The sequence below is a fragment of the Trachemys scripta genome, chromosome 2 (genome assembly GCF_013100865.1).
Source record: "Trachemys scripta elegans isolate TJP31775 chromosome 2, CAS_Tse_1.0, whole genome shotgun sequence".
NCBI classification, from domain to species: Eukaryota; Metazoa; Chordata; order Testudines; family Emydidae; genus Trachemys; species Trachemys scripta.
Genome location: NC_048299.1, coordinates 44,156,754 through 44,182,221, shown reverse-complemented (window position 1 = coordinate 44,182,221; position 25,468 = coordinate 44,156,754). Strand labels below are relative to the sequence as shown.

At 43.2% G+C, this 25,468-nt stretch overlaps 1 protein-coding gene across 1 annotated transcript in view; it reads left to right on the top strand.

Annotated features, from left to right (window-relative positions):
* The first annotated feature begins 1,409 nt into the window (after window positions 1–1,409).
* EFCAB1 (EF-hand calcium binding domain 1) overlaps window positions 1,410–25,468 on the top strand; it is a 25,331-nt gene continuing 1,272 nt past the window's right edge. Inside the window, exons 1-5 of the mRNA XM_034760438.1 lie at window positions 1,410–1,566; window positions 3,083–3,238; window positions 7,378–7,482; window positions 13,173–13,324; window positions 24,298–24,402. Coding sequence (XP_034616329.1) covers window positions 1,509–1,566; window positions 3,083–3,238; window positions 7,378–7,482; window positions 13,173–13,324; window positions 24,298–24,402 — 576 coding nt within the window. The 5' untranslated portion in view covers window positions 1,410–1,508. The remainder of the gene's footprint in view (window positions 1,567–3,082; window positions 3,239–7,377; window positions 7,483–13,172; window positions 13,325–24,297; window positions 24,403–25,468) is intronic.

The following is a 25,468-nucleotide window of genomic DNA, read 5'->3' as shown; positions in this document are numbered from 1 at the left end:
TTTAGCTCCGGTCTGGACTGTACTAGGTCTTTTCTGAACAATAAGGTGATATGTGCAAGTTCCACTTCCTGCCTCATATTCACTGGTTATAAATAAAAGCTGCAGTAGAGCTTTGCTCACTGCAAAGCCTGGTAGGGATAAGCAGTCCAAGCTTCATTGACTGACTTAGAGGCACTGAAATGTGCAAGCCTAGAGCCAGAGCCATCCCTTGGGTATGGTGAATTGGGATGATCACTCTGGGCCCTAAGCTTTAGGGGGCCCTGCACTTGAGTGTGTGTGTTATGTTGGGGGGTGCTAGGCTGGCCTGGGGGGTGGGGTAGGGGAGCCTGGGGCAATGGAGTTAGCAGTTCAGGGGGCCAGCCCAGCCCTGGGTGTTGCCGGGGAGCCTAGCCAGCCCCAGGGGTTGGTGGGAAGCGTGTGTTGTATTTCTTTTTCTTGCTTGACCGCCGCCAGCGTCCTAACACTGCCGGAACATGCCAGTGGCAGACTGACCCCATCCATTGGCCTTTTGCCCTGAACCCCTCCCTTTTCTGGGACCTACCCAGCACAGGGGGCCTCCCTAACACAGGTGCCACCCTGTGACTCTCCATCATCCCTTGCCCCCCCGCCCCAGGACTGGTGTCCCCTCCCCACACCAGATTTCACCTGTATAAAAAAATCAGCCTACACTTGCCCAGGTTGATTTGTCCGGGGCCCTGCACCCCTCTAGGGTTGGCCCTGCCTAGAGCAGCACTCTACTATCTGCTGCCCAATAAGTAACCATTAAGGAGTGGGGAAAGCGAAAACTGGGGGAAAAGGCAAAATGCAAACAATGCAGGCCAACAGCTCTGACCCATAGAGCAGAGAGATGCGGAGGGAGTTGTATTTCCCCAGGTGAACAAACTGTAATTCAGCAGCAGCAGCAGTCTGCAGGTGGCGCTTCAGGCGGGTTCTCAAGCCTCCAGTGCCAGGCAGCCTGGACTAAGGCAGCCGCGAGTTGGAGGGTGGAGAGCGGCCCGAGGGCGCAGCAGCAGCAGCGGGGCGGAGCGGGATGCGAGCCGCCTTGGTAGAGTGGCAGGACAGCGAGAGGCGGGGTGGGCATGGAGCTGCCCGGCGGCTCCGAGGGAGAGGCCATGGCTGAAGGCGGCCATGAAGCGCCTCGAGCAGCGGGCCCCGCTGAGCCCGTAGCAGAGGTGAGGGGCACTAGAGGGAGGCCCGCTCCCCACAGGCGGTGTGGGCCCGGTGCCCACGGGGCTGCTGAGCGAGGCTGGCTGCTGCCAGCACAGGTGTGTGAACGGGGTTCGGCTGAGAAAGGACCTGCTCACACCCCGTACTTGGGCAGCGGCCGAGGAAGCCGTTGCTAACGTTACTGAGCAATGACGCTTTATGAGTCCCCGCCCCTCTGCGGGAGGCCCGGTCTCTTGCTTTGTGATTGGCTGGTCCCCGGTCTTCTGTTTCCATGGTGACAGCGTGCGGCTCCTAGGAGAAGAGCCGCTGCCGGGCACGGGCCGCGCCGGCTCGAGAGCACCATGAACAGGAAGAAGCTGCAGAAGGTCGCGGAGTCGCTGTGCAGGACCGCGAAGCACTGTGAGTGCGGGGCACGGCCTGGGCCTGCTGCGGCCCACGGCCCGGGCTCCCCCAGCAGTTCCCAGCCCCGCCCCAAGCAAAACTCATGTCTAGGGTGACCAGTCCCGATTTTATAGGGACAGTCCTGATTTGGGGTCTTTTTCTTATATAGGCTCCTATTACCTCCCCCCACCCCCGACTCCCTGTCCTGATTTTTCACACTTGCTGTCTGGTCACCCTACTCACGTCCCCCCACCCCTGCTTCATCATCCCAGTACCTCCTCTGCACCCCCATCTCCATGGATCCAGCCCCTAATACCCTGCCCACCCCTGGGCATTCACCTGCAGCCCCCATGGATCCATCCCCTAATGCCCAGCCCATTCCCCTGCAGCTGCCCCATCCCCATGGAAACAACCCCCAGGAATTCACCTGCACTTCCCCATTGTCATGGAACTAGTGCCATCAAAACTCTTCCAGCTCCCTTAGAAAACCCATGTTGGTCCCCTTACAAAATCAGCCCTACTGGATCCCACTCACCCCTTATGTGTCTGCCACAGAGTATGTTGTATATTCAATCTGCATCTCTATTAAATTCTTACACTGTTGTAGGCCTCTCAAAATTTGGGTTCTGAAATTAAGATGGGGAACATACCTGTCTCTATATGTTGTAAAGACCTGGCCAATGTGTAACATGGCCTACTACAAGACGGAGTCATAACTAATTAGTTTGTAAAGGCCTTGCTAAAAGCTAATTGGGAATCTCCTTTAGCTTGAGTAGGAAGATGTGAGCTCTACTTTAGCTGTCACAGTAAAATGAATATAGTGAACAGTACAATGAAAATCATGAAGCTCTTGTTGGTCACACATTTGTTATAATATTTAAGAAAAGGATGTGTAGCTGAGAGAAAGGAGAGAGGGCTAGAAAATGCTTCTCTCTTTCTTTAAGCCTATATTAAGCTATATATGGACACAAGTTTTTAAGGTATATTGAAAACAAGTGTATATTGTTCTCTTGTGACCTGAAGTCCGTTTTCACGGGAATGGAAATGGCATTGGAGCTGATGAGCTGGTGGTTCAGTCTGATCCTGAAGAGACCAATTTCAAATGTGGAACAGTTAAAAGAAAAAAGTATCAAAGTATTATGAATCCTGATTTTAAAAGCCTTTACATAGCATTTCTCCAGCTTTATTTGTGATATTTCTAAATATAATAGTAGACTGAAACAATAGTCTTCTTGTCACTTCTCACCTTGACAGCATTACAGAGTCTAAACCCACTGAACATTAATGAAATGATAGTATCCTCCTTTACATAGAGCTGAACAAGTGTTACCTCTCTTTTTGGAAAAAACTGCCAAACATCTCATGCCTCCTCAGGAAACTGGTGCGGTCCCTGAGAGGTATTTACTTCATGTTTTGTTGTTGTTTTTTATAACGTGTTAAAGATTTATTACAATGTTAAGGTTGCAGCTTCTCCTTAGTTTTGCATGGAACTTAATATTATAAACTCTATTATAACTTTTTTTTTATTTCACAGTCAATAAAATTGAAGTGGAATGTCTCATAAAGCTGTTCCACACCCTAGTGGTTGAACCCAGTGATCGGCATGCCACCATTGGCTTAGATCGTAACACGTTCAGAAACATTCTGCATGTCACATTTGGGATGACAGATGACATGATTATGGACCGAGGTGAGACTAACTGATTAAAAAAGGCTGTAATTTCTGTAAAAGACACATAGGGCAACCGCTTCCAAACTGGTCTGTGAAGCAAGTGCTAGTAGTCCATGGAGTGTTCCCAGTTCACATGATGCTGGCTTCTCGTTCTTGTTGCTCTACGAGAGCATTGGAGAGGAGAGCCTTGATGCCTGTAAAGGTAGCTGGAAACAAGGAGGAGGAGCTGCATATATGTTAATTAACATCCCCCCAAACAAAAATCCTTCCAAAACAAGACACTCCACTGTACACCATTCTCCCCATGGAGATGAGAAAACAGATGTGACAGATATTCGTCATATTGTTTAATGCACTACTAGAAGGTGCTCAGATACTATGATGATGAGTGCAGTATAAGAACCTATACAGAATAGAATAGTTGCTGTAGTTGCCACAAGGATGTTGCACAATTGCAAGTGGGATCATGAATGGCAGGCAAAGTGATGTGTGTGATTTGATTTGGACGAGTCCAAAAGACAATTTATTAAAATACAATCCAAACTATGGAAAAAATTGACAATTTCTTGCTTAGAGCAGAAGATAAAAGTTTCTTATGAAAAGGCCATTGATTGACACATCTGCACTGAGTATGATCGCTCACCTGTGTGTGATGTTTTCTTCCAGAACCAGGTCACTGTGTTTTTCCCACCTCGATGAGAGAGAGATTTGCTGTCACCTTCTGACACCCACATTCAGTTAGCCACCCAAATAAACTCCTCAGGGCTCTGCCAGTCCTTACTTTGCCTTGCAGGTTAACATTTGGTATGTGATGCTCCAAGAATAAGATATGGAGAGTGTATGTATAAAAGGGAAAGAAAAAATGGTGGCATACGCTCTGTCCAGGGTTCTGACCCACTGCATATGGGTCACTCAATGACTAACTCTCCTGCAGCTTTGTAAGAGGGGAGGTGTGACCCTAAGAGCATACCAAGTCAGAGGGCAAGGGGCTCTCTGGTATGTAGCAGTGAGTCTCAGCTGGCCTGACCAGGTCAGTGCACCCCACACATTGTAGTCATATTTATTTAAAAGGTGTCTTAACATTGGACAACTATCAACTCACTGATCATTAATATTCTTGCATTATGTATGTATGGTTGACATGCAAAGAACAGGTTTCAGATTAGCAGCCGTGTTAGTCTGTATCCGCAAAAAGAACAGGAGTACTTGTTGCACCTTAGAGATTAAGGTACAGACTCCAACAAGAAACTGCTGAACTCGAATTGATATGCAAATTAGACACAATCAATTTAGGTTTGAGTAAAGACTGGGAATGACTGAGCCATTACAAACATTGAATCTATCTCCCCTTGTAAGTACTCTCACACTTCTTATCAATCTGTCTGTACTGGGCTATCCTGATCATCACTTCAAAAGTTTTTTTTTTTCTCTTATTTAATTGGCCTCTCAAAGTTGGTAAGACAACTCCCACCTGTTCATGCTCTCTGTATGTGCGTGTATATATATCTCCTCAATATATGTTCCATTCTATGCATCCGAAGAAGTGGGCTGTAGCCCATTAAAGCTTATGCTCAAATAAATGTGTTAGTCTCTAAGGCGCCACAAGTACTCATGCAAAGAACAATACAGACATGCTGAAAATATGTGACTAAAATGTGTTTAAAGCAGGCATGTCAGAAAAGTTGATAAACAGGTTTTTCTTAGACAAGGATTTGTGAACTCCCCCTGTCTGTCTTGCAAGCCATGGACAACAGGGATACATCAGCAAAGCAATAAACAAAGCAATCAGCTCACAGGCAGAAGGGAAGACAACATTTGCACTGTAAAAATTGCAGCAGGAAACATTGCATGGGAATTCACCAGGATGGGATACTTTTATCAAGAATAAGGGAATTTTTGCAAAAGTGAAGCAAATCAAAACACACAAATATCTTCAGCCAAAAATGTTCATATTTACACTAAATGAAAGAAAATGTTGCCTTGTGTATTGAATCATAGAAATGGAGGACTGGAAGGAACCAAAGTAGGTCATCTAGTCCAGTCCCTTGCACTGAGGGAGAGCTAAGTATTATTTAGACCATTACCTACAGGTGTTTGTCACTGGAGTTTTTAAGAACACGTTAGACAGAGATTCCACAACCTCCCTAGGTAATTTGTTCCAGTGCTTAACTACCCTTGCAGTTAGGAAGTTTTTCCTAATGTCTAACTAATGTCTCTCTTGCTGCAATTTAAGCCCATTACAGTAACTCCTCACTTAACATTATAGTTATGTTCCTGAAAAATGCAACTTTAAGTGAAACGATGTTAAACGAATCCAGTTTTCCCATAAGATTTAATGTAAATGTGGGGGGTTAGGTTCCAAGGAAATTTTTTGGGGGCAGACAAAAGGCATTATATACTGTACAGTACTTCCCCTTCAAAGCACCGTTTCTCTCCGGCCACTGGCTGTGCAGCTGCCCCTGCTCTTCCGGCCCGTGCTCACAGGGCCACATTCCGAAAGGGGCTTTAAAGCTGCAGGCCAGGGCCCCGGGGCCCCCTTAGCCCAGGGCCCTGCAGCCCCTAAGGCCCCTGCGTTCCGGGTGGCCCTGCCTGCCCAGGGAGGGCAGCTTCCCCGCTCCCTCCCTCCCTGTCAGAAAGTCCTAAGCACCGCCAAACAGCTGTTTGGCAGCAGGGGAAGCGCTGGGAGGGACAGAGGAAGGGAGGGGGAGGAGGCAGAGAGGAGGAACTTGTGCAATCTCCCTTGTAAAGTCAGTCAAACGACGTTATAAGGGAGTGTAGCAGCGTGGTTCCCCGCTCCTGCCCGGAAGGGCTTAAAACAGCCCTGGCAGAGGGCTGGGGCAGGGGAAAAGCTGGGCTGATAGGCAGAGCAGCTGCGCCACGCCCCAATCAGGCCACAGCTGCCCTGTATAAAAGGCTGTGAGCCAGAGGCCCAGGAGAAGGCTCTCGGGCCTGGCAGTCTGCAGAAAGGATACTAGGAGTGAAGCAGGGTTAGGGAGGAGTAGGGGAGCTCCAGGCTGGCAACTCCCCAGGCTGCACGGCCTGGTCCAAGGCCATTAGAGGTACTGGGAGACAGAGGAAGGCAGCAGCTCAAACCCCCTTGCCTATGATGAGTGGCTTTTGCACTGCAGTCTGCCCCAGGGAGCGGGGGCTTGGCGATGACTAGCAGTAGCCCAGACCGAGGCAAGGTGGGGATTAGAGGGTTGGGAGTTTCCCAGAGATTGGTGGGGTTATTGCCAGGGGGCAACCCCAGGGTAAAGGGGCACTGGGGTCCTGGAGGGACACGGGGCCAGCTACAAGCGGGACACCGGCCTGCAGAGGGCGCTCCAGAGGCTGGACAAGCTAATTCCCAGAAACGACCAGCAGGAGGCACCACAAGGGGGAGTTGTGCACCGTTACAGGGAGCATTGCACAACTTTAAACGAGTATGTTCCCTAATGGAGCAGTGACATAACTTTGAAACAACGTTAAGCGGGAGGATGTTAAGTGAGGAGTTACTGTACTTCTTTTCCCTGTTCTCAAGGGGTAAGGAAGACCGGTTATCACCCTCCGCTTTATAACAACCTTTTAGGTACTTGAAGACTATTATTATATCCCCCCCACCCCTCTCTTCTCCAGACTAAACAAACTCATTTTTTTCAGTCTTCCTTCATAGGTCATGTTTTCTAGATCTTTAATCATTTTTGTTGCTGTCCTCTGGACTTTCTCCAATTTGCCCACATCTATCCCAAAGTATGGTGCCCAGAACTGGACACAGTAGTCCAGCTGAGACCTTATCAGTGCTGAGTAGAGTGGAATAATTATTTCTTGTGTGTTCTTACAACACTCCTGCTAATACATCCCAGAATGTTTGCTTTTTTTTTTTTTTTTTTTTTGCAACAGTATTACTTTGTTGACTCTTGATAGTTTGTGATCCACTATAACCCCCAGATCCTTTTCTGTAGTACTTTTTCCTAGGCAGCCATTTCCAATTTTATATTTGTGCAATTGATTATTCCTTCCTAATTGTAGTACTTTGCATTTGTCCTTATTGAATTTCATGATATTTATTTCAGACCACCTTCTTCATTTTGTCAAAATCATTTTGAATTGTTTGTCTTTGCATTGCCCCTCTGTAAGTATTCTATTTGCAATACATCTAGCTTTTCTCCTCTCTTCAGTGTTCCGTGCTTTTGACACAGACAATGACAGCTGTGTCAGTGTAACAGAATGGGTGGAAGGTTTATCAATATTTCTTCGCGGGACATTAGAAGAAAAGATGAAATGTAAGGTTTATGTGTATGTCAATTTTTAGTAATAATTAAATGTATGACTATTTAAATCTACTTTTTAAATGTAACTAATACTAATCATCTGCTGTTATAAAATTCAGGATAATTGGAGGGTTTTCCTTTGAACAATTTCATGCTACTGGGTTGAGTCCTTCAAAGCTTGTTACCATTGGAATTTTGTGTTTTCCATTTCTGTGCTTGCATGAGAGCCCACAGACATGAAAAAAGTCTTTATCAAGATATTAAGACCAAGAATTAAAGACATTTAAAGGCCCAAGCTGGGGCATGTGAAATGCTGTTCATGGGGAGCCTCACAGGGACTACTAAATCAGTGCAGAAAAGTCCAGAAGCCACTCTGTCCTAGACACTGGAGTAAAAGCCTAAAATAGTGAGATTGTTATTTTGAAGCATAGCCTTTAACCTAATCTTAAAAACTCTTAAGATCTTTTTAAAATTTCTGCATTCATTTTAAGCAAAAGCAGTTGCTTGGTCGGATACAAGAGGTGGACATAATGACACTGGGTTGAGTCCTCCTAAGCTTGTTACCGTTGGACTTTTGTTTTTTGCCATCCAAATCAGGCAGAGCTGGGAGTTGAACATGGGTCTCCCACATTGCAGGCCAGTGCCCTAGCCCCTGGGCTATAGAGTCATGCTAACTTCCCCACCTCCATCCCTCCAAGAGTCAAAACTGGACCTGAGAAACCTTCCTGCCAAATCTGTCATTGAAACAGATATGTTTCCAAGAAACATTTCTCTTTCAACAAAACAGCACTTTCTGACAGAAAAATGTTTCACTGAAAATATTTTGACCAGCTCAAGTATTGACAAATACAAGTAGGCTAAACCAGTTTGGAATAGTATTTACAAATAGGAGGGTTGGGTGGGTATTTTGCTGACTGAAAGCTTTTTCTTAATAGTGTAATTGGCAAAGGAATGGACCAGAAGGTTTTAGCAGAAGTCAGGATTGGTTTAGAGTCATTTGTTCTTTGGGGCTGGGCTTGACATGGTTTGAAAGCCAAGATAAACTTGGAGCCACTTGACAATTAAGGAGAGATTTGCAGCTAGAAGGGGAAAAGTGTGTGTGTACACGCACTGTCAGTCTTCTCCATATCCATCTCTATCACAGACCTTTCAACCTGCAACCTTCATATAAGTTAGCTACCGCAGTTTAAAAATATACCTTCTATTTAGTCTAAACAAGGCCTGTGGCCTGCAGCATCTCTTTCCATGTCTTCACACATGAGTCTGGGGCTCAGCTACATTTGTGCTGGGCTTGGCCTTTGAACTGTTTCGTGCTGTGCCCTGCAGTGATGTCAGGGGCTCCACAAATTCACTTCCCTCACCTAATTCTAGAATAAGAGCCATACAGTGGTGTCGCATCTTACGCGGGGGTTAGGTTCTAAAGTCAGCGCGTAAGGCGAAGATTGCATATCGTCAAAATTACCCTTGAAAATCCCTTAAATCACCCATAAAGTACAGTATACTGTACATGGTTTTGTGTATACAACCCTGTACAGTAATATGTATAATGTATACAGTATGAGTACATATGCAAAATATAATGTTACTGTACTGTATTTTTAATTACAGGGGGTAATTACAGGGGGGTCATCAGGGCTTGATGTCAATCCAGGAGACGGAGGTGATGGAGAGTGAGTCGTAGACGAAGTGGTTGGCTCTGGTTCAGCTAGAGAAGTTGATTGCGTATGCTCATCTACTGCTGGTTGTTTTTCCTTGAAAAACCATGGTGATCGGCAACTGTCACTGTTGTCTCTTGAGCTGCTCAAACATTTCTTGATACGGTCTCAAGTAGTCCGTAATACTACATGTGATTTTGAGACTTCGTTCCATAGAGGGATCGTATTCAGAAATTAAATCATTCAAGTGTTTCGCTGCTTGGAACACTTCAGCAAATTAATGAAGATTCCAACTTGCTGGCTCTTCCTGTTCGTCGTCATCATCTTCGTCTTCTGCATACGATTTTATCAGTTCCTCTAACTCTTCGTTAGTCAATGTTTCTCTGTGGCTCTCAATTAATTTTTCAGTTTCTTCCTCAAGGATGTCGACGAAGCCATCACCACTCACTTGCTGGCCACCTGAACAATGCATTTCACTTCTCTGTCAATGGTCAGGAAACCCTTAAAATCATTCACACATTCTTTCCATAGGTTTCGCCAACATGCATTGACTGTTACAGGCTTGATTGCATCCATATACCTCTATCATATCCCCCCTTAGTCTCCTCTTTTCCAAGCTGAAGAGTCCTAGCCTCTTTAATCTCTCCTCTTATGGGACCCGTTCCAAATCCCTAATCATTTTAGTTGTCCTTTTCTGAACCTTTTCTAGTGCCAGTATATCTTTTTTGAGATGAGGAGACCACATCTGTACGCAGTATTCAAGATGTGGGCGTACCATCTATTTTATATAAGGGCAATAATATATTCTCAGTCTTATTCTCTATCCCCTTTTTAATGATCCCTAACATCCTGTTTGCTTTTTTGACTGCCTCTGCACACTGCGCGGACACCTTCAGAGAACTATCCACGATGACTCCAAGATCTTTTTCCTGACTTGTTGTAGCCAAATTAGCCCCCATCATATTGTATGTATAACTGGGGTTATTTTTTCCAATGTGCATTGCTTTACATTTATCCACATTAAATTTCATTTGCCATTTTGTTGCCCAAACACTTAGTTTTGTGAGATCTTTTTGAAGTTCATCACAGTCTGCTTTGGTCTTAACTATCTTGAGCAGTTTAGTATCATTTGCAAACTTTGCCACCTCACTGTTTACCCCTTTCTCCAGATCATTTATAAATAAGTTGAATAGGATTGGTCCGAGGACTGACCCTTGGGGAACACTACTAGTTACCCCTCTCCATTCTGAGAATTTACCATTAATTCCTACCTTTTGTTCCCGGTCTTTTAACCAGTTCTCAATCCATGAAAGGACCTTCCCTTTTATCCCATGACAACTTACTTTACGTAAGAGCCTTTGGTGAGGGACCTTGTCAAAGGCTTTCTGGAAATCTAAGTAGACTATGTCCACTGGATCCCCCTTGTCCACATGTTTGTTGACCCCTTCAAAGAACTCTAATAGATTAGTAAGACACGATTTCCCTTTACAGAAACCATATTGACTATTGCTCAACAGTTTGTTTTTCTATGTGTCTGACAATTTTATTTTTAACTATTGTTTCAACTAATTTGCCCAATACCGACGGTAGACTTACCGGTCTGCAATTGCCAGGATCACCTCTAGAGCCCTTTTTAAATATTGGCGTTACATTAGCTAACTTCCAGTCATTGGGTACAGAAGCCGATTTAAAGGACAGGTTACAAACCTTAGTTTAATAGTTCCGCAACTTCACATTTGAGTTCTTTCAGAACTCTTGGGTGAATGCCATCTGGTCCCGGTGACTTGTTAATGTTAAGTTTATCCATTAATTCCAAAACTTCCTCTAGTGACACTTCAATCTGTGACAGTTCCTCAGATTTGTCACCTACAAAAGCCGGCTCAGGTTTGGGAATCTCCCTAACATCCTCAGCCGTGAAGACTGAAGCAAAGAATCCATTTAATTTCTCCGCAATGACTTCATCGTCTTTAAGCGCTCCTTTTGTATCTCGATCATCAAGGGGCCCCACTTGTTGTTTAGCAGGCTTCCTGCTTCTGATATACTTAAAAAACATTTTGTTATTACCTTTGGAGTTTTTGGCTAGCCGTTCTTCAAACTCCTCTTTGGCTTTTCTTATGACATTCTTGCACTTAATTTGGCAGCGTTTATGCTCCTTTCTATTTGCCTCACTAGGATTTGACTTCCACTTTTTAAAGGAAGTCTTTTTATCTCTCACTGCTTCTTTTACATGGTTGTTAAGCCATGGTGGCTCTTTTTTAGTTTTTTTACTGTGTTTTCTTAATTTGGAGTATACATTGAAGTTGGGCCTCTATTATGGTGTCTTTAAAAAGCATCCATGCAGCTTGCAGGGATTTCACTTTAGTCACTGTACGTTTTAACTTCTGTTTAACTAACCCCCTCATTTTTGCATAGTTCCCCCTTTTGAAATTAAATGCCAAAGAGTTGGGCTGTTGGGAAGAACATCTCACCACAGGGATGTTGAATGCTATTGTATTATGGTCACTAATTCCAAGCGGTCCTGTTATAGTTACCTCTTGGACCAGCTCCTGCGCTCCACTCAGGACTAAATCTAGAGTTGCCTCTTTTCTTGTGGGTTCCCGTACCAGCAGTCATTTAAAGTATCGAGAAATTTTATCTCAGCATTTCGTCCAGAAGTGAAATGTTCCCAGTCAATATGGGGATAATTGAAATCCCCCACTATTATTGGGTTCTTAATTTTGATAGCTTCTCTAATTTCCCTTAGCATTTCATCATCACTATCACTGTCCTGGTCAGGTGGTCTATAATAGATCCCTAATGTTTTATTCTTATTAGAGCATGAAATTTCTATCCATAGAGATTCTATGGAAAATGTGGATTCACTTAAGATTTTTACTTCATTTGATTCTACATTTTCTTTCACACATAGTGCCACTTCCCCCCTCCCCCCCACACACGACCTGTTCTGTCCTTCCGATATATTTTGTACCCTGGAATGATTGTGTCCCATTGATTGCTCTCAGTCCACCAGGTTTCTGTGATGCCTGTTATATCAATATCCTCCTTTATCACGAGCCACTCTAGTTCACCCATCTTATTATTTAGACCTCTAGCATTTGTGTACAAGCACTTTAAAAACTTGTCACTGTTTATTTGTCTGCCCTTTTCTGATGTGTTAAACATTCACATAAAAAAGAATCTATCATCTGATCTGGCCCTTACATTATCATCCTCCATCTTCTGCTCCTGACTATAACCTGGAGATTCTCTATCATTAGACTCTCCCCTAAGAGAAGTCTCTGTCCGATCCACATGCTCCTCTGCAGCAGTCAGCTTTCCCCCATCTCCTAGTTTAAAAACTGCTCTACAACCTTTTTAATGTTTAGTGCCAGCAGTCTGGTTCCACTTTGGTTTAGGTGGAGCCCATCTCTCCTGTATAGGCTCCCCCCATCCCAAATGTTTCCCCAGTTCCTAATGAATGTAAACCCCTCCTCTCTACACCATCATCTCCTCCACGCATTGAGACTCTAACTGTAGGGTGCCAGGGCTCAGGCCTCCACCCTGTGGATTGGTGGAATAGGGGGTATCCAGCCCCTGTTGAAGGGTAAAGGACTCTGCTGCCAACTTGACATTTAATCATTTACAAAACAAGTTTAGATTCTGCAGCCTCCCCAGCCACTCACCCACACCTGCACCCCAAACTGCAACTTTAACAAACTGTGTCCTCAATTTTAGGACCAAAAACTCAACTTTCTTACAGCCTTCCTTATCTCCAAATAACCACTCACTTCTGTAACTATTATTTAAAATCTGTCATTTATTATGCATTGCATAATATTGTTCAATCTCTATTATATATTTTAGCTGAAATGAAGTTTAGCTATGAACAATCCATAAATTATAATTAACAATCAGCATAAAACATTTGTACATGGCAAATCTTCTCTGTTCCTGAGCTACTCAGTATAAAATTGTCTTTACCTGTTCTAACACATAACTAACTAACAAGCAACTCTAATGATTGGGGAAAATTATTGTATGAAATTAAATTAGATTTCTTTTGAAAAGATTGTTTTGAGGTCTATGATCTGAATGGTGATGGATACATTTCAAGAGAGGAAATGTTTCATATGCTGAAGAATAGCCTGCTAAAACAACCATCAGAAGAAGATCCTGATGAGGGAATTAAGGACTTGGTAGAAATAACACTGAAGAAAATGGCAAGTATCAAACCTAAATAGCAGTTTATTTGAGTTAAGGTGCACCTCTCTAATATAAACGAATTGATCTTCACAGCAACTCCAGGAGGTAGGAAAATATTATCCCTACTTTACAAATGGAAACTGAGGCACAAAGATATTAAGTGACTTGCCCAGGTCATACAGGAGGTCTAAGAAGGGCCAAAAATATAACCCAGATCTCATGAATCCCAGTCCAGTGTCCTAACAAAACTATCCTTCCTTGCTCAGTTCATCACACTAATATATTTTCTCCTGATCAACTAAAGATACTTGGGAATTTTTTTTTTAAAAGTCCAGTAGACAAAACTCCAAGGTGTAGCTGATCTATTCTGTGAGAACATATGATTCTCAAACTTGCTCTGTATTTATTTCACTAAAAGGTGTCACCTACAATTTTATTCTTTACTAAAATTGTATGTTATCACTTGATTTTTATTAGGTAAAACTTACTTCTCCAGTTTACTAATTCTGTTTAGAGTACAACCCCAAGACTATTTGTGTAAACTAAGGGCCTTATCATTGGGCCTATTCTTGAGAGTAATGAATGCAGAATTGGATGCTAAAATTGTAGCAACATGTCTAGTAACATAGGCAAATTGTCATACTCTTTCTTTGCCATGTGAGAAGTATAAATTGTTTAATACTCAAGTAATGTTATGTGTGTGAGAGAACAATAGAATTTCCAACCTCAAACATTCAAAAATCAGGTCAGGCTCACAGAAATATGAAATTGGCTTAAATAATGAGATTTTTAAAATGTAATTTCAGGGTTCTTCTTATTTGCTTTCTATGGTTAAAACTTATGGTTATGGAGAAAAGCTTGAAAAAATTAACCCTAAGAGGACTAGAAATTTTTTTTTTTTTTTTTTTTTAAAGTATAAAAGCGGAGATTCTCACATAGTAAGATGAGTTGAGGCTTTTAAGAAAAACACCAAATATCACAAGACTCATGATAAAATCACAAAAGTTGGCAACAATGGAGCAATATTAAGAATGTCAAGAACAATAAAGTTAAAAAAATTGTTGATATATTCATCAAACTGTCTGATTTAACTGAGCCATAAACAAGCATTGCATAGCTGCAACAGCATTTTTTTAAAAACTTGTTTATTCCAGTTTATTATAATGAGCTACTGAGTCAGACTAGAAGATTCAGCCATTCACAAGTTACACCAGGGTCTTATGTGAGTTCTGTTAATAATGAACCATTAAAAGCAAGCCTGTCAGCACCAAGGAAAGCGCAATATCAGGCACAGAGAGTGCTTTGAATCTCTCCCTAGTGACACATCCAGCCAATGTCGGATTGGCATTGACTGCTTCTGTTTCTCTTTAGGTAGAAGAAGACTGGGCTGACGCAGCACCAGACAGAGATGTAAGGGAGGAGAGGGGGGAAACCTATGAGGGTATTTGTGGCTTAAACTCACTCCTACCACAAAGGAAAAAGTAATGGAAGATCATTTTTAATTCACATTTAATCATTCTACTCTTCAAATGTTAGAAATTTCGTATGTTTAGGGCAACTTCAAATACAACAATAAAATAATTTCTTCTTTGAATAATTATCAATATGAACTCCACTCTTGGTGCTCATGAATCCCATGTATGTGAAATCAGATCATCTTGGCCAGCCATGTCTGTTGGGGTCGCGTTTGCACTCGAGATACCTGTGGCCCCTCTTCCCTCGAGGATATAAAGGGTAGAGTGACCCCAATCATCCCTCATTTCCTAATTAGTGCCTGGGGCAGTGAAAGAGAACCTCTCCACCTACATCTCTGTGCACTGTGTAGTTAGCAGTAGTACTGATAATTATTTATTTGGTTAGAAGCATTAGTCTCTTGCCTGGTGGCAACAACAAAAAATGGTTTCAGTCAGATATTTAGTATTAGACAACACTCCTTCTACCTCACCCTCTCCCTTGTACGGGGGCTCTAGAAGCATAGCAGAAGCAAAATCCCTGGGGCTTAAAACCTGGTCCAAGTGTGACACTTCAATGTTGCTTAACAGAAAGCATACCAGGTGCCTTTTTTGCCTAACGGAAGGACATATTCTTGAGCAGTGTCCATATATCACTCCTCTAAAGTTCTAAGCAGACTCCAAAAGCTACAGTGAAACCTGCCTAAATTGTTCCTCATGAAGTACTCTATACAAGCCTCCATGGATGCCAAAAGAGAGGATGTAGCAAGATGTCAGTCCTCCGGTCAGTACCTCTCCATGAGCACCCTGGTGAGACAAAATTCAACCCCAAGATTCCATGCTACATTGACCAATAGGTCCCAGTCGTCTGCTTTGACTACATCTGACAGGTGGGAAGGAGCACCCACTACAGAGGTAAGATGAAATGTAGATCACCCTCCCTGATGCCTACCAAGTTGAGATACAAGAGTCAGCAAATACCTGATTCATCTGAGGCTAAACAATTGAAGGTTAGTCAACAGCCTGACATAGATCCCTCAGTACTGTCTGTTAAACATGTGCCTGGAGTTCCAACTAAATCTGCGGACTGCCCTTCCTCTGGCACCAATCTATTGGAACTCGTTGCCTTGGTATCTACTGCATCTATCCTGTCTCTGGTGCCTTATATGCTTTAGATGGCAACAAATGATCTAACTATAGGACTGGTACCAAAGTCACTTTTTCTTGAGAGGTTGAGGTTGGTGATAGCTAAGTCACCAGTTACCAGGCCATCAGAATGGCAGATGAAGGAAGTCTCTCTGGTATTGACTTCATCCCCTACCCAAGTAGAGAAAATACAGCAGAGCCAGGACACTCTTGACAAAATGGCTTCATCTTTAGAGGTCTCTTCCTTTTCTTCACCACCATTGATCCACAGTATGGAGTCATCTACAACATATTCACACAAACGCCCCCTGCTCACCTCCACCAGGTTGCACAAGGGGAGTCACTTATGTTACTTATCACCTTACTGTCTTCTAGGTATTTGCAAACTGATTGCTTAATTATTTGCTCCATTATCTTTTCAGGTACTGAATTTAAGCTGACTGGTCTGTAATTCCCCAGATTGTCCTTATTCCCCTTTTTATAGATTGGCACTATATTTTCCAGTCCTCTGGAAATCTCTCCTGTCTTCCATGACTTTTCAAAGATAATCGCTAATGGCTCAGATATTTCATCAGTCAGCTCCTTGAGTATTCTAGGATGCATTTCATCAGGCCCTGGTGACTTGAAAACATCTAACTTGTATAATTGTTAATGTTCCCCCTATTTTAGCCTCTGATCCTACCTCATTTTCACTGGCATTCATTATGTTAGCTGTCCAATTGCTACTAAACTTTTTGGTGAAAACTGAAACAACAAAATCACTTGGCACTTCTGCCAGTTCCACATTTTCGGTTATAGTTGTCCCGCCCCCCATTGAGTGACAGGCCTACCCTGTCCTTGGTCTTCCTCTTGCTTCTAATTCATTTGTAGAATGTTTTCTTGTTACCCTTTATCTATAGCTAGTTTAATCTCGTTTTGTGCCTTTGCCTTTCTAATTTTGTTCCTACATATGTGTTTGTTTATATTTCATCCTTTGTAATTTGACCTAGTTTCCACTTTTTGTAGGACTCAGCTTTGTCCCTACTGAAGAACCTGAGAGGCAGAGGGAGGATGTACAGCCATGTTCTTGTAAACCTGCATCTTCTGCCCCTTCCAGAGTTAGATTCTCCCTCCCCAAAGAGGCAGTATAGACCAACCCAGCCATGTCAGTTAGTGCAGCCTCAGATTCTGGAAAGGCAGAAGGAAAGAGATGAGGAACAATATCTGCCAGGAGAGAAACAACTTGTTTCCACTGTGATTTCCTCATCCTCCCTCAATGAGGCAGTAAATCCCTCGATGTCTTCCTCAGTTGATCATGTTCTCATGTCCTTCCACCACACACACACTTTTTTTCCCAGTGTAGGCACATGATATGGCCTGGTCTGTAGCCCAGCTAGATCTTCCATGGTGCATGGCTCCTCCAGGAGCTGGCAGACCAACAGATGTTCCATGATTTGTGTTTCACCACTATCACATGTTTCTGGGCCACTGGAATAGCTCCACTTAGGCATATTGACTTTTGAGCTGCCAACTCTTGTTCAGAAGCAATTTAAACATCTCCAAGTCAACCAATTCTTTTATACATGTATGAAGGCATTCAGCAACATTGATGTGCATGTTGACACCCTTGAGTATTTTGAACCATGTGTGCAACATTTCCAGTTGTGTAGTCGGTGATATTTTTAAGCGGTTCCATTGCTGCTAGGAAGCCTTTTCACAATTTCATGTGGCTAAGTGCCCTGGTTCACTCATGTAGCAGATGTCTGGTATCTTTGACCAGTCATAATCATTCCATTTTGCTTGTGAATTCTCTCCTGATATCTAGCGGCACGATTCTGGCAAGCATGTACAGGCTGTTCACATTTGTTGGTCTTAGACATCCTGTGATATAGTGGCAGCTCTCATTCAGCACAGGATTTAGCTTCTTTGGATGAGCCAGTCTTTCCCACACTGGATATTCATATTCAGTGATCAAATAGCAAAGTGCAAGTGCAGTGACACTTAAGAGTTGCTGCGTTGGTTCCCCATTTTGAATTTACATGTTTCCTCAGTATGTTGTTCTGGGAGCTAACTTTGTCTTTTGTCTTCTCCACATGTGCCTTGAAGGAGAGAGTGTGGTCTAGCATCACTCCAAACTAGACAGGATTCCAGCAGTGGGCAAATGATACCCCATTCCAGATAATGTTTAGTTGTCTATTGGCCTCATGATTCTGAAGATGGAAGAGACTCGCCTCTCTTTTGGCTAGGTTGGTACGCAATTGGTTCTTTGTGTAACAAACTGAGAGCTCAGACAGTGCTGATGTTAGTTTAGCTTCGATCTGGACAAAATTTTTAGCTTGGGCAGTGATGCATAGGTCATTGGCACAGATAACATTTCTTGTGCTGAGATGGATTAGTTGATCATTCATGTATTGAGAGCGTACACTCCTTTGTGGTAGGCCATTTTATTTGTTGGTTGCCTTCAACTCCCCTTCCTGCATAGTTCGACATAAAAACGTTGGTTCTCTAGTAGAGATTGTCAGTCATACGAGGTGGTCCTCTTTCATCATGTTGTATGTTATAAATAACATGTGATTCACTGTCACATGCTGCTGATAGGTCAACAAATACGGTGCTGCTATCATACACTTTTCAAAGCCATCTTCGATATACTGAATGATGTTCAGCACTTGACTAGTGCATGACTTGCCTGGACAGAACCCAGCTTGTTCTGGGATTGGGTGCTTTTTAATGAATGGTGATAGGTGGTGCAGACTGAGATGGCTCATACAGTTTGTAGAAGTGACACAGTAGCGATATAGGTGTGAAGTTCTTTGACTCTGTTGCATCCTTCCCTGAGTTCAGGAGTGCCACTACATATGCTCACTGCCAGATCTTGGGTCCTTTGTATGTTGCTGAGCATGTGTTAAACAACTTACGTAACCAGTTCTTTACTGCTTTTTTCCCCAGTGTTGGCACGTGCTCTTAATAAGGTTCTGTGATTACTTCTGTTTTTCCTTCTTTAGTGCAGAGATCTGTTCTTCACTGGCTGTGATGGTATCCTCAGTGAATGGGTCTGCTTTGAACTTCTGTTTTATATTTCGCATACCAATCCAATAGGATTTAACATACCAGTATTAGTCCTCGCACATAATTTGTTTTGAAGCCTTGTGGAATATACTTCTTTGAGACAGTCAGTGCTGCATTGACAAACTGGTCATAATTTTCTGGTGTTTGGTTCAGTCTTTCTTACAATGGCATCAAGGTCGTTGGTGAAGCCCTTCCATTCTGCTTTTTTAAAATTAAAGCGGTACCAACATGGTACTGAGTTAGGTGGTATGGATGGTGATGGATGCGACACTCTGTACCTCAGAATATCAACTTGGAACTCCCATATTCACCATTGTCATATGATTGATACATTTTGTACAAAGTATGCCTTGTGAGGTATCATTTTTAAGTCTTGATCTGCTGAACATTAATATCCTCTTGAATTGTATGTGACATTATGAAGTATACCTATAGGTGTTACTGAAATATGTTTTGAGGTTGGGAAATGCCCACACCTGGCCTTTCAGTGGGGACAAAGGAGCAACTATCAATGGCCAGACAGGTGTTGATGGCCCATCAAGAAGAATCCACTATCCCAGAGACTTCTGAGAGAGGGCACATACACAATGGGGGCAGCCTGACGCCCACATCACAGCAAGGATCTTTCTAGCAGCTGGAAGAAAGTATAAAAGAGGGACAGTGACATAATCACTGGGCCTCTCACCTCCCACATCTCAACACCAGGAAGATCATCCAGAAGACAAAGTCTTTGAACTGGGGAGATTGCGCCCAAGCTGAAAGGGAACCCCATCTGTGCATTAAGAACTGATCTGCCTGTAACATCTATTAGGGTGAGAGACTGTTTGATTCAAATCTTGCTTAGTCTGTTAAAGTTAGAATTTAGACTGCATTTTTTTTTCTTTTTGGTAATCAACTTTTATCTCTATGCTTGCTACTTATAATCACTTAAAATCTGTTTTATATTTTACCTAAAACAGTGTGGTTTTGGTTGGAGTGCTTGGGGAATCTCAGCTCAGGTTAGCAAAGGCTCTTGCACATGCACTATCCTTTTGTCGGAGTGGCAAACTTATTAATGAGCTTACACTGTCCATGAGAGTCTTAAGCAGTGTAAGATGGTATATTTCTGGGGTGCAAGGCTGGGGCCTGGGGTGATTGGTTGGTGCCTGACTCTGTATGATTCATAAGTGGCTCACTGAGCATTCATGCAATTTAGCTGGGTGTGAGGCTCCACATGTTGATGGCTGAGTGATCACAGCACCTGGAAGGGTCTTACTGCTTGTCATTGGCATAGCATTGTGTGAGACAGCCCAGGCCGGAGACTTACAGGGACACAGCAGTCCCACAGTTCCATGTTGTATCCTGAGGTTCACATCACAAGGGGTCAGTGCTGCGAATGAGGAATCAGACCCAAATTAAGTTTGTTATATGAATCCACTATGTTGTTGCTAATAAACACTACATCAGGGTTGTTAGCCCTATCCATGGACTGCTACTGAAAGAACTGGGGAACTTAAGATTCTAAATTAACTCAAATGTAGCCTCATTGATCACTTCAGTGAATTCCAGGACCTCATCAAATAAATCTCTCTGGAGATTATCATAAAGTAGTACAGAGGAAACCTCACAAGCTCTTGGATACGTTGCCCTCTTCCATAACTGTCAGGCTTTCCATACTGATAAATAAGATATCGTTGGAGCCTTCACAAGAACTGAGACAGACTTCAGTATTTGATTCCTGCTATACCTAAGAGTGCAGACAGAAGTCCCTTCCAGTGGCTTTGAATATTCTTATTCTCACGTGGTACAGGGATCTCTGGTTGTAGGAACCATCCAGGAGAAGTCCAAGCTGCTAGGGCCTCCCAGAGAAATATCTAGGGAGAAGAACCCTAGCTAGGCCTGTTTGGATGCAAAGTCTGTTCACCTGCCAGTCTCCAGAGGCTTATAGCTAGCTACCAACTCTTCTTTAAATATGACTTTTTAAAATGGGACAAACTATCACAGGAACATCGAGAGGAATTTAAAGCCATCATGATGGAAAGACGTTTCTATTCAAGATGCACTTGACATGTCCAACACAACAGCACTTACTATGACCACTTCTATGACGGTGAGAAGATATATTTCTGGCTTTGATCATTAAGGATTCACAGGAAGGTCCAACCCACAATTGAGGATCTTTCCTTTGAAGTTAATAAGCATTTTAATTCCAAAACAGGTAAGGCCCTCCATTCATTGGAGGACTCCAGGACAACTCTGCACTCTTTGGATCCGTAGTTCTATCCCCAAGAAGAAAGCAAATAAGATCACAGTCTTCTGTCAGACAAAGTCTCTCTGCCCATTATTATTATCAGCCTTAGAGGACCTCTAAACCACCAATAAAAAGGAGAGGTTCCATCAACAACGATCTTCTTCCACTTCTGCACAATCTGCATCTTCTACAAGGCAGCAGGTTTGGTATTGGTGTTGAGAGCCTGACAGAACTTCTCAAGGATCACTTCCCTTCCACAGACCCCTTTGGCAATCACCTTTTATTTTTGGGAAGCCTGGACTGTCACCTCAGACTAATGTGTCCTGGAAATTGCTGAATCTAGTTTCATCTCTTCCTATCTCCTCCTCCCATCCCTTTTAAGGGACCAGCTACTGTTTGAGATTCCAGACTATAGTGAACCTCATGCACCAGGTTCTATCTCACCCAGAGACGTGGGTAAGAGCATGCCTCAGACTTCTGGGACAGATGGCCTCATACTCATTTTGCAAAACTTTACCTATGCAAAACTTCACCTTACAAGGGTGATTGAAATCAGTGTAACTACCCAGCAGAGACAACATGAATATGTTGGTCACGGTCCCTCAGAAAGTCTTCTCTTTAAACTGGTGGAAAAATACATTTCAGGTGTGCAAGGAAGTACCCTTCTCTGCACCTCTACATACCAAGACAGGTGACAGATACCTCTACTCAGGGATTGGGGGGGGTGCTCACCTACATCACTTTCAGCCACAGCGTCTGTCGTTTCCTCAAGAACCTTATATAAACATAAATGGCTATGAGGTCAAGGATGCTTACCTGTCAGTCGAAGCATTTTTCCCTCTGCTCCAGTAATCCACAATCCAAATGCTGACAGATAATACCACAGCTATGCATTATGTCAACAGACAAGGAGGAGCTACGTCATTTCCATTCTGTCAGGAAGCCATTAGGCTCTGGACTTGATGCATTAGTTACTAGATCATGCTACTGGCCCAGTACCTTCCAACTATTTGGAACTTGTTAACAGTTTGACATGTAGGCACCCCAATATTCACTGCTGTCATGTAATTAGGATATGTTTTGTACAATGTATGCTGCATATCATTCTAAAAATCTGATCTGTTAGATATGAATATCTGTTGGATGGTATGTCTGTTGTTGTATCTGGAATTATGAAGTTTGGCTATGTATGTGTTACTGAAAGATGATGTGAGGTTAAACACCCACAAGCAGCCTTTTAGTACAACAGTAAAAAGGCCAACCAGTGTCAATGTTACTGAGGAAATGCACACAAGCACAGGGATTACCCCAAGCACTGTGTACAACAGAACCCTCTCAGAGATAGCACTACACAATGTGAACTGTTTGACCCAGGTCACAGCAAAAGAGCTTTCCAGCAAGTGTGAAGAAGATACAAAAGGGGGAAATGACATCATGACGGTACCTCACTCTCCCTACAACACCACACCTGGAAACACCTGAGGATGATACAGTGTCCTAAGCTGGATTGATTATCAGTATAGCCCCACCACGGGCTAGGCAGTTCTGGTATTCAAATCTGGTGAACCTCTCAACGCAGCCTCCAGTTATGTGGCCTGAGTTTGGCAGAACAATGATCAGGTCATACTCCAGGACCGAGCATTGTTACATTTTACAGCCTGAACACTGGCTGGCTGACATCCATTGAAAGAAGCTGTTTAGTTGGAGTTCAGTACAGTCTGTTCCAAAGCAGGAAAGGTTCAACTAGATTAACTTATACAGCTAGGTAGAAAAGGTTTTCATTTGGGCATTTCAGAATCACAGCTGTCTCCTTTTGACAACACCAATTTCAAGCAATACTGGAGTATTTATTAACCCTGAAACCACTCTGACTTTCTATTAGTTCTATAAAGGTCCATCTACCAGCAATCTCTGTACATTATCCTCCTATCCAGGGCCACACTCTCTTCTCACTGTACAGTTGTGAGATTCTTTAAGGGCCTAACCCATGTTTTTCCCCCAGGGCAGGAGCCCCTTTCCCTCTTGTGACTTCAATATAATATTAGCAGGGATCATTGCCCCTCTCCCACTTTGAGCCCTTAGCAGTCTGTTCCCTAGATCTTCCCTATTTATGAAGCCTGCCTTTTTAGTAACCATTACATCAGCTTGGAGGGTAGGGGCTCTCAGGGCTAGTCTCCCTTATAAAGTGTTTCATAAGGACAGGGTCACTCTCAGGCTTCATCCCAGGTTCCTGCCCAAAGTTGTGTCAGACTTCCATATGAACCAATTCATCTCCCAGTTTTCTCACTCGTATGTGGATGAAGCTAAACGTCACACATTTGATGTAGTGATGTCATTGTTACACTACCTTAACAGGTCAAAATCATTGAAGAACACACCGAGACTGAGAGAGTTAAGAGACAGGGTGTATCCTTACAGAGATAAACAGAATGGGTCTCCACTTGTATAAGAGTGTCATAAGCTAGCCAAGTTAGATCTACCTAGTCACCTTAGAGCTCATTCCATTAGAGCTCAGGCAGCCTCTGCTGCCAGTTTGAAGAACGTCCCTGATTTGTAAGGCAGCTATGTGGCGTTCACGAAACATTTATAAAATGTTCTTCTTTGCTAGAGGCTTCCAGAGTGAACACCTGTGTTGGTAGAGCTGTCCTGTTTAAATAGGACTCCTAAAGCCCATCTCAAAGCAATCAGACCACTGCACATTAATTACCAAAAGTGAAATTCATGTGGACAATTCTTAGAAGAAGTATTTTACCTTATAGTAACTGGTTTTTTGAGATGTACTATCCACATGGCTTCCATGACAGGCCTTCCTTCCCTGCTACTATGGATTCCTATTCCTCTGGGATTCTGTGTTGGCCAAGGAACTGCAGGACAGTTGGCCCACTCTACCCTTTATGCAATCAGGTGGGGGATTCGAGAACATATAGGGTGCAAGCAAGACCCCCCCCCCAACAGAAACTGCTGGCCAAATGAATCTGATCTTGTGTGCATATACACCAAGAGTGGAATTCACTCTCGACAATCACTCAAAGATTAAATTATTTTATAGCATTAGCACAGTTACTGTAAGGTAAGTAATCGCTTTTGACCAATAATGCTTATCCTCCTTTCCTAGGACTATGATCATGATGGCAAGCTCTCTTACACAGATTTTGAAAAAGCTGTAAGAGATGAAAATCTTCTCTTGGAAGCATTTGGACCATGTTTGCCAGACATCAAGGTATTCATTTTTGCATGTAAAAAAATTAAATAACTTGGGACAATACTGCCCGTCAGCCTAATGATTGCCTTGAAAGCTTACCACAATACATACATTCACAGTTCTTTGAGAATTTCCAGATCTCCAGTTGTAAGATATTCATGTGCCCATGCTGGATTCAGTCTATCATAGCAAGACCTACACAAACACTTCCTTGCAGCTCCAGAGCTTCCAGGATCCCCGCCCAGGACAGCCAGCCAAGCAGACTGTCCCAGCGCTGGGGCTCTTAGGAGCCTGGCTCCTCCACAGCCCCAATTCCCAGAACTGCTTACCAGGCAGCTCAGGGAGAGCTTGGATTCCGTTTTGCACAGAACTTTAAAATTTTGAGGGTTTATTCTGACTCAGAACAAAACCAACTTAGTATTACTACTGTCCTCTGCCCAGCTGTATTTATCTTAATTTTAGAGATAAGGGAAACAAAAGGCATTAGATTAAGTGACTTGTCCAACCTCTTATAAAGTTGATGACAAAATTGGACTGAAAATCCAGGCCATTTAACTTCTACTCTGCTCTAGTTATTAAACCATGGTCTTGTTGAAGATTCAGATCAACTGCTACATGCTCGCAGCTTCTATGCTTTGTGTACTGTGCCCTACAAAACATGTACGTTTTTAAAAGGAAACCAGGGCTCCCGTAGAAAAGGAGAACACTTTAGAGCATATTAGCCTGCAGCTGCAGTCTCAAGAAGTTTGGATATGCTCTTTATTGTCCTGTAGCATAAAAAAACCCCACCAAAACAAGCACCTCATTATTCTTTTACTTTTCTTAAGCCAAGGCAAGACAGCATTCTCAATGCAGCCTTTGCTTTTAACTTCAGATGTTCAAAAATCAGGATATTCCCATAAGTAGTACATCTAGTTATAACTATATATCAGAGGTCGGCAACCTACGGCACGCAAGCCGATTCTGAGTGGCACGCTGCCTGCCCGGTGAGAGGAGGAGGAGGAGGGGCGGAGGGGCCAGAAAGCACCATGCTGGGGGAAAAAGGGGGAGGAGAGAAGCTTGGCTGCCGCAGGACCAAGCTTCT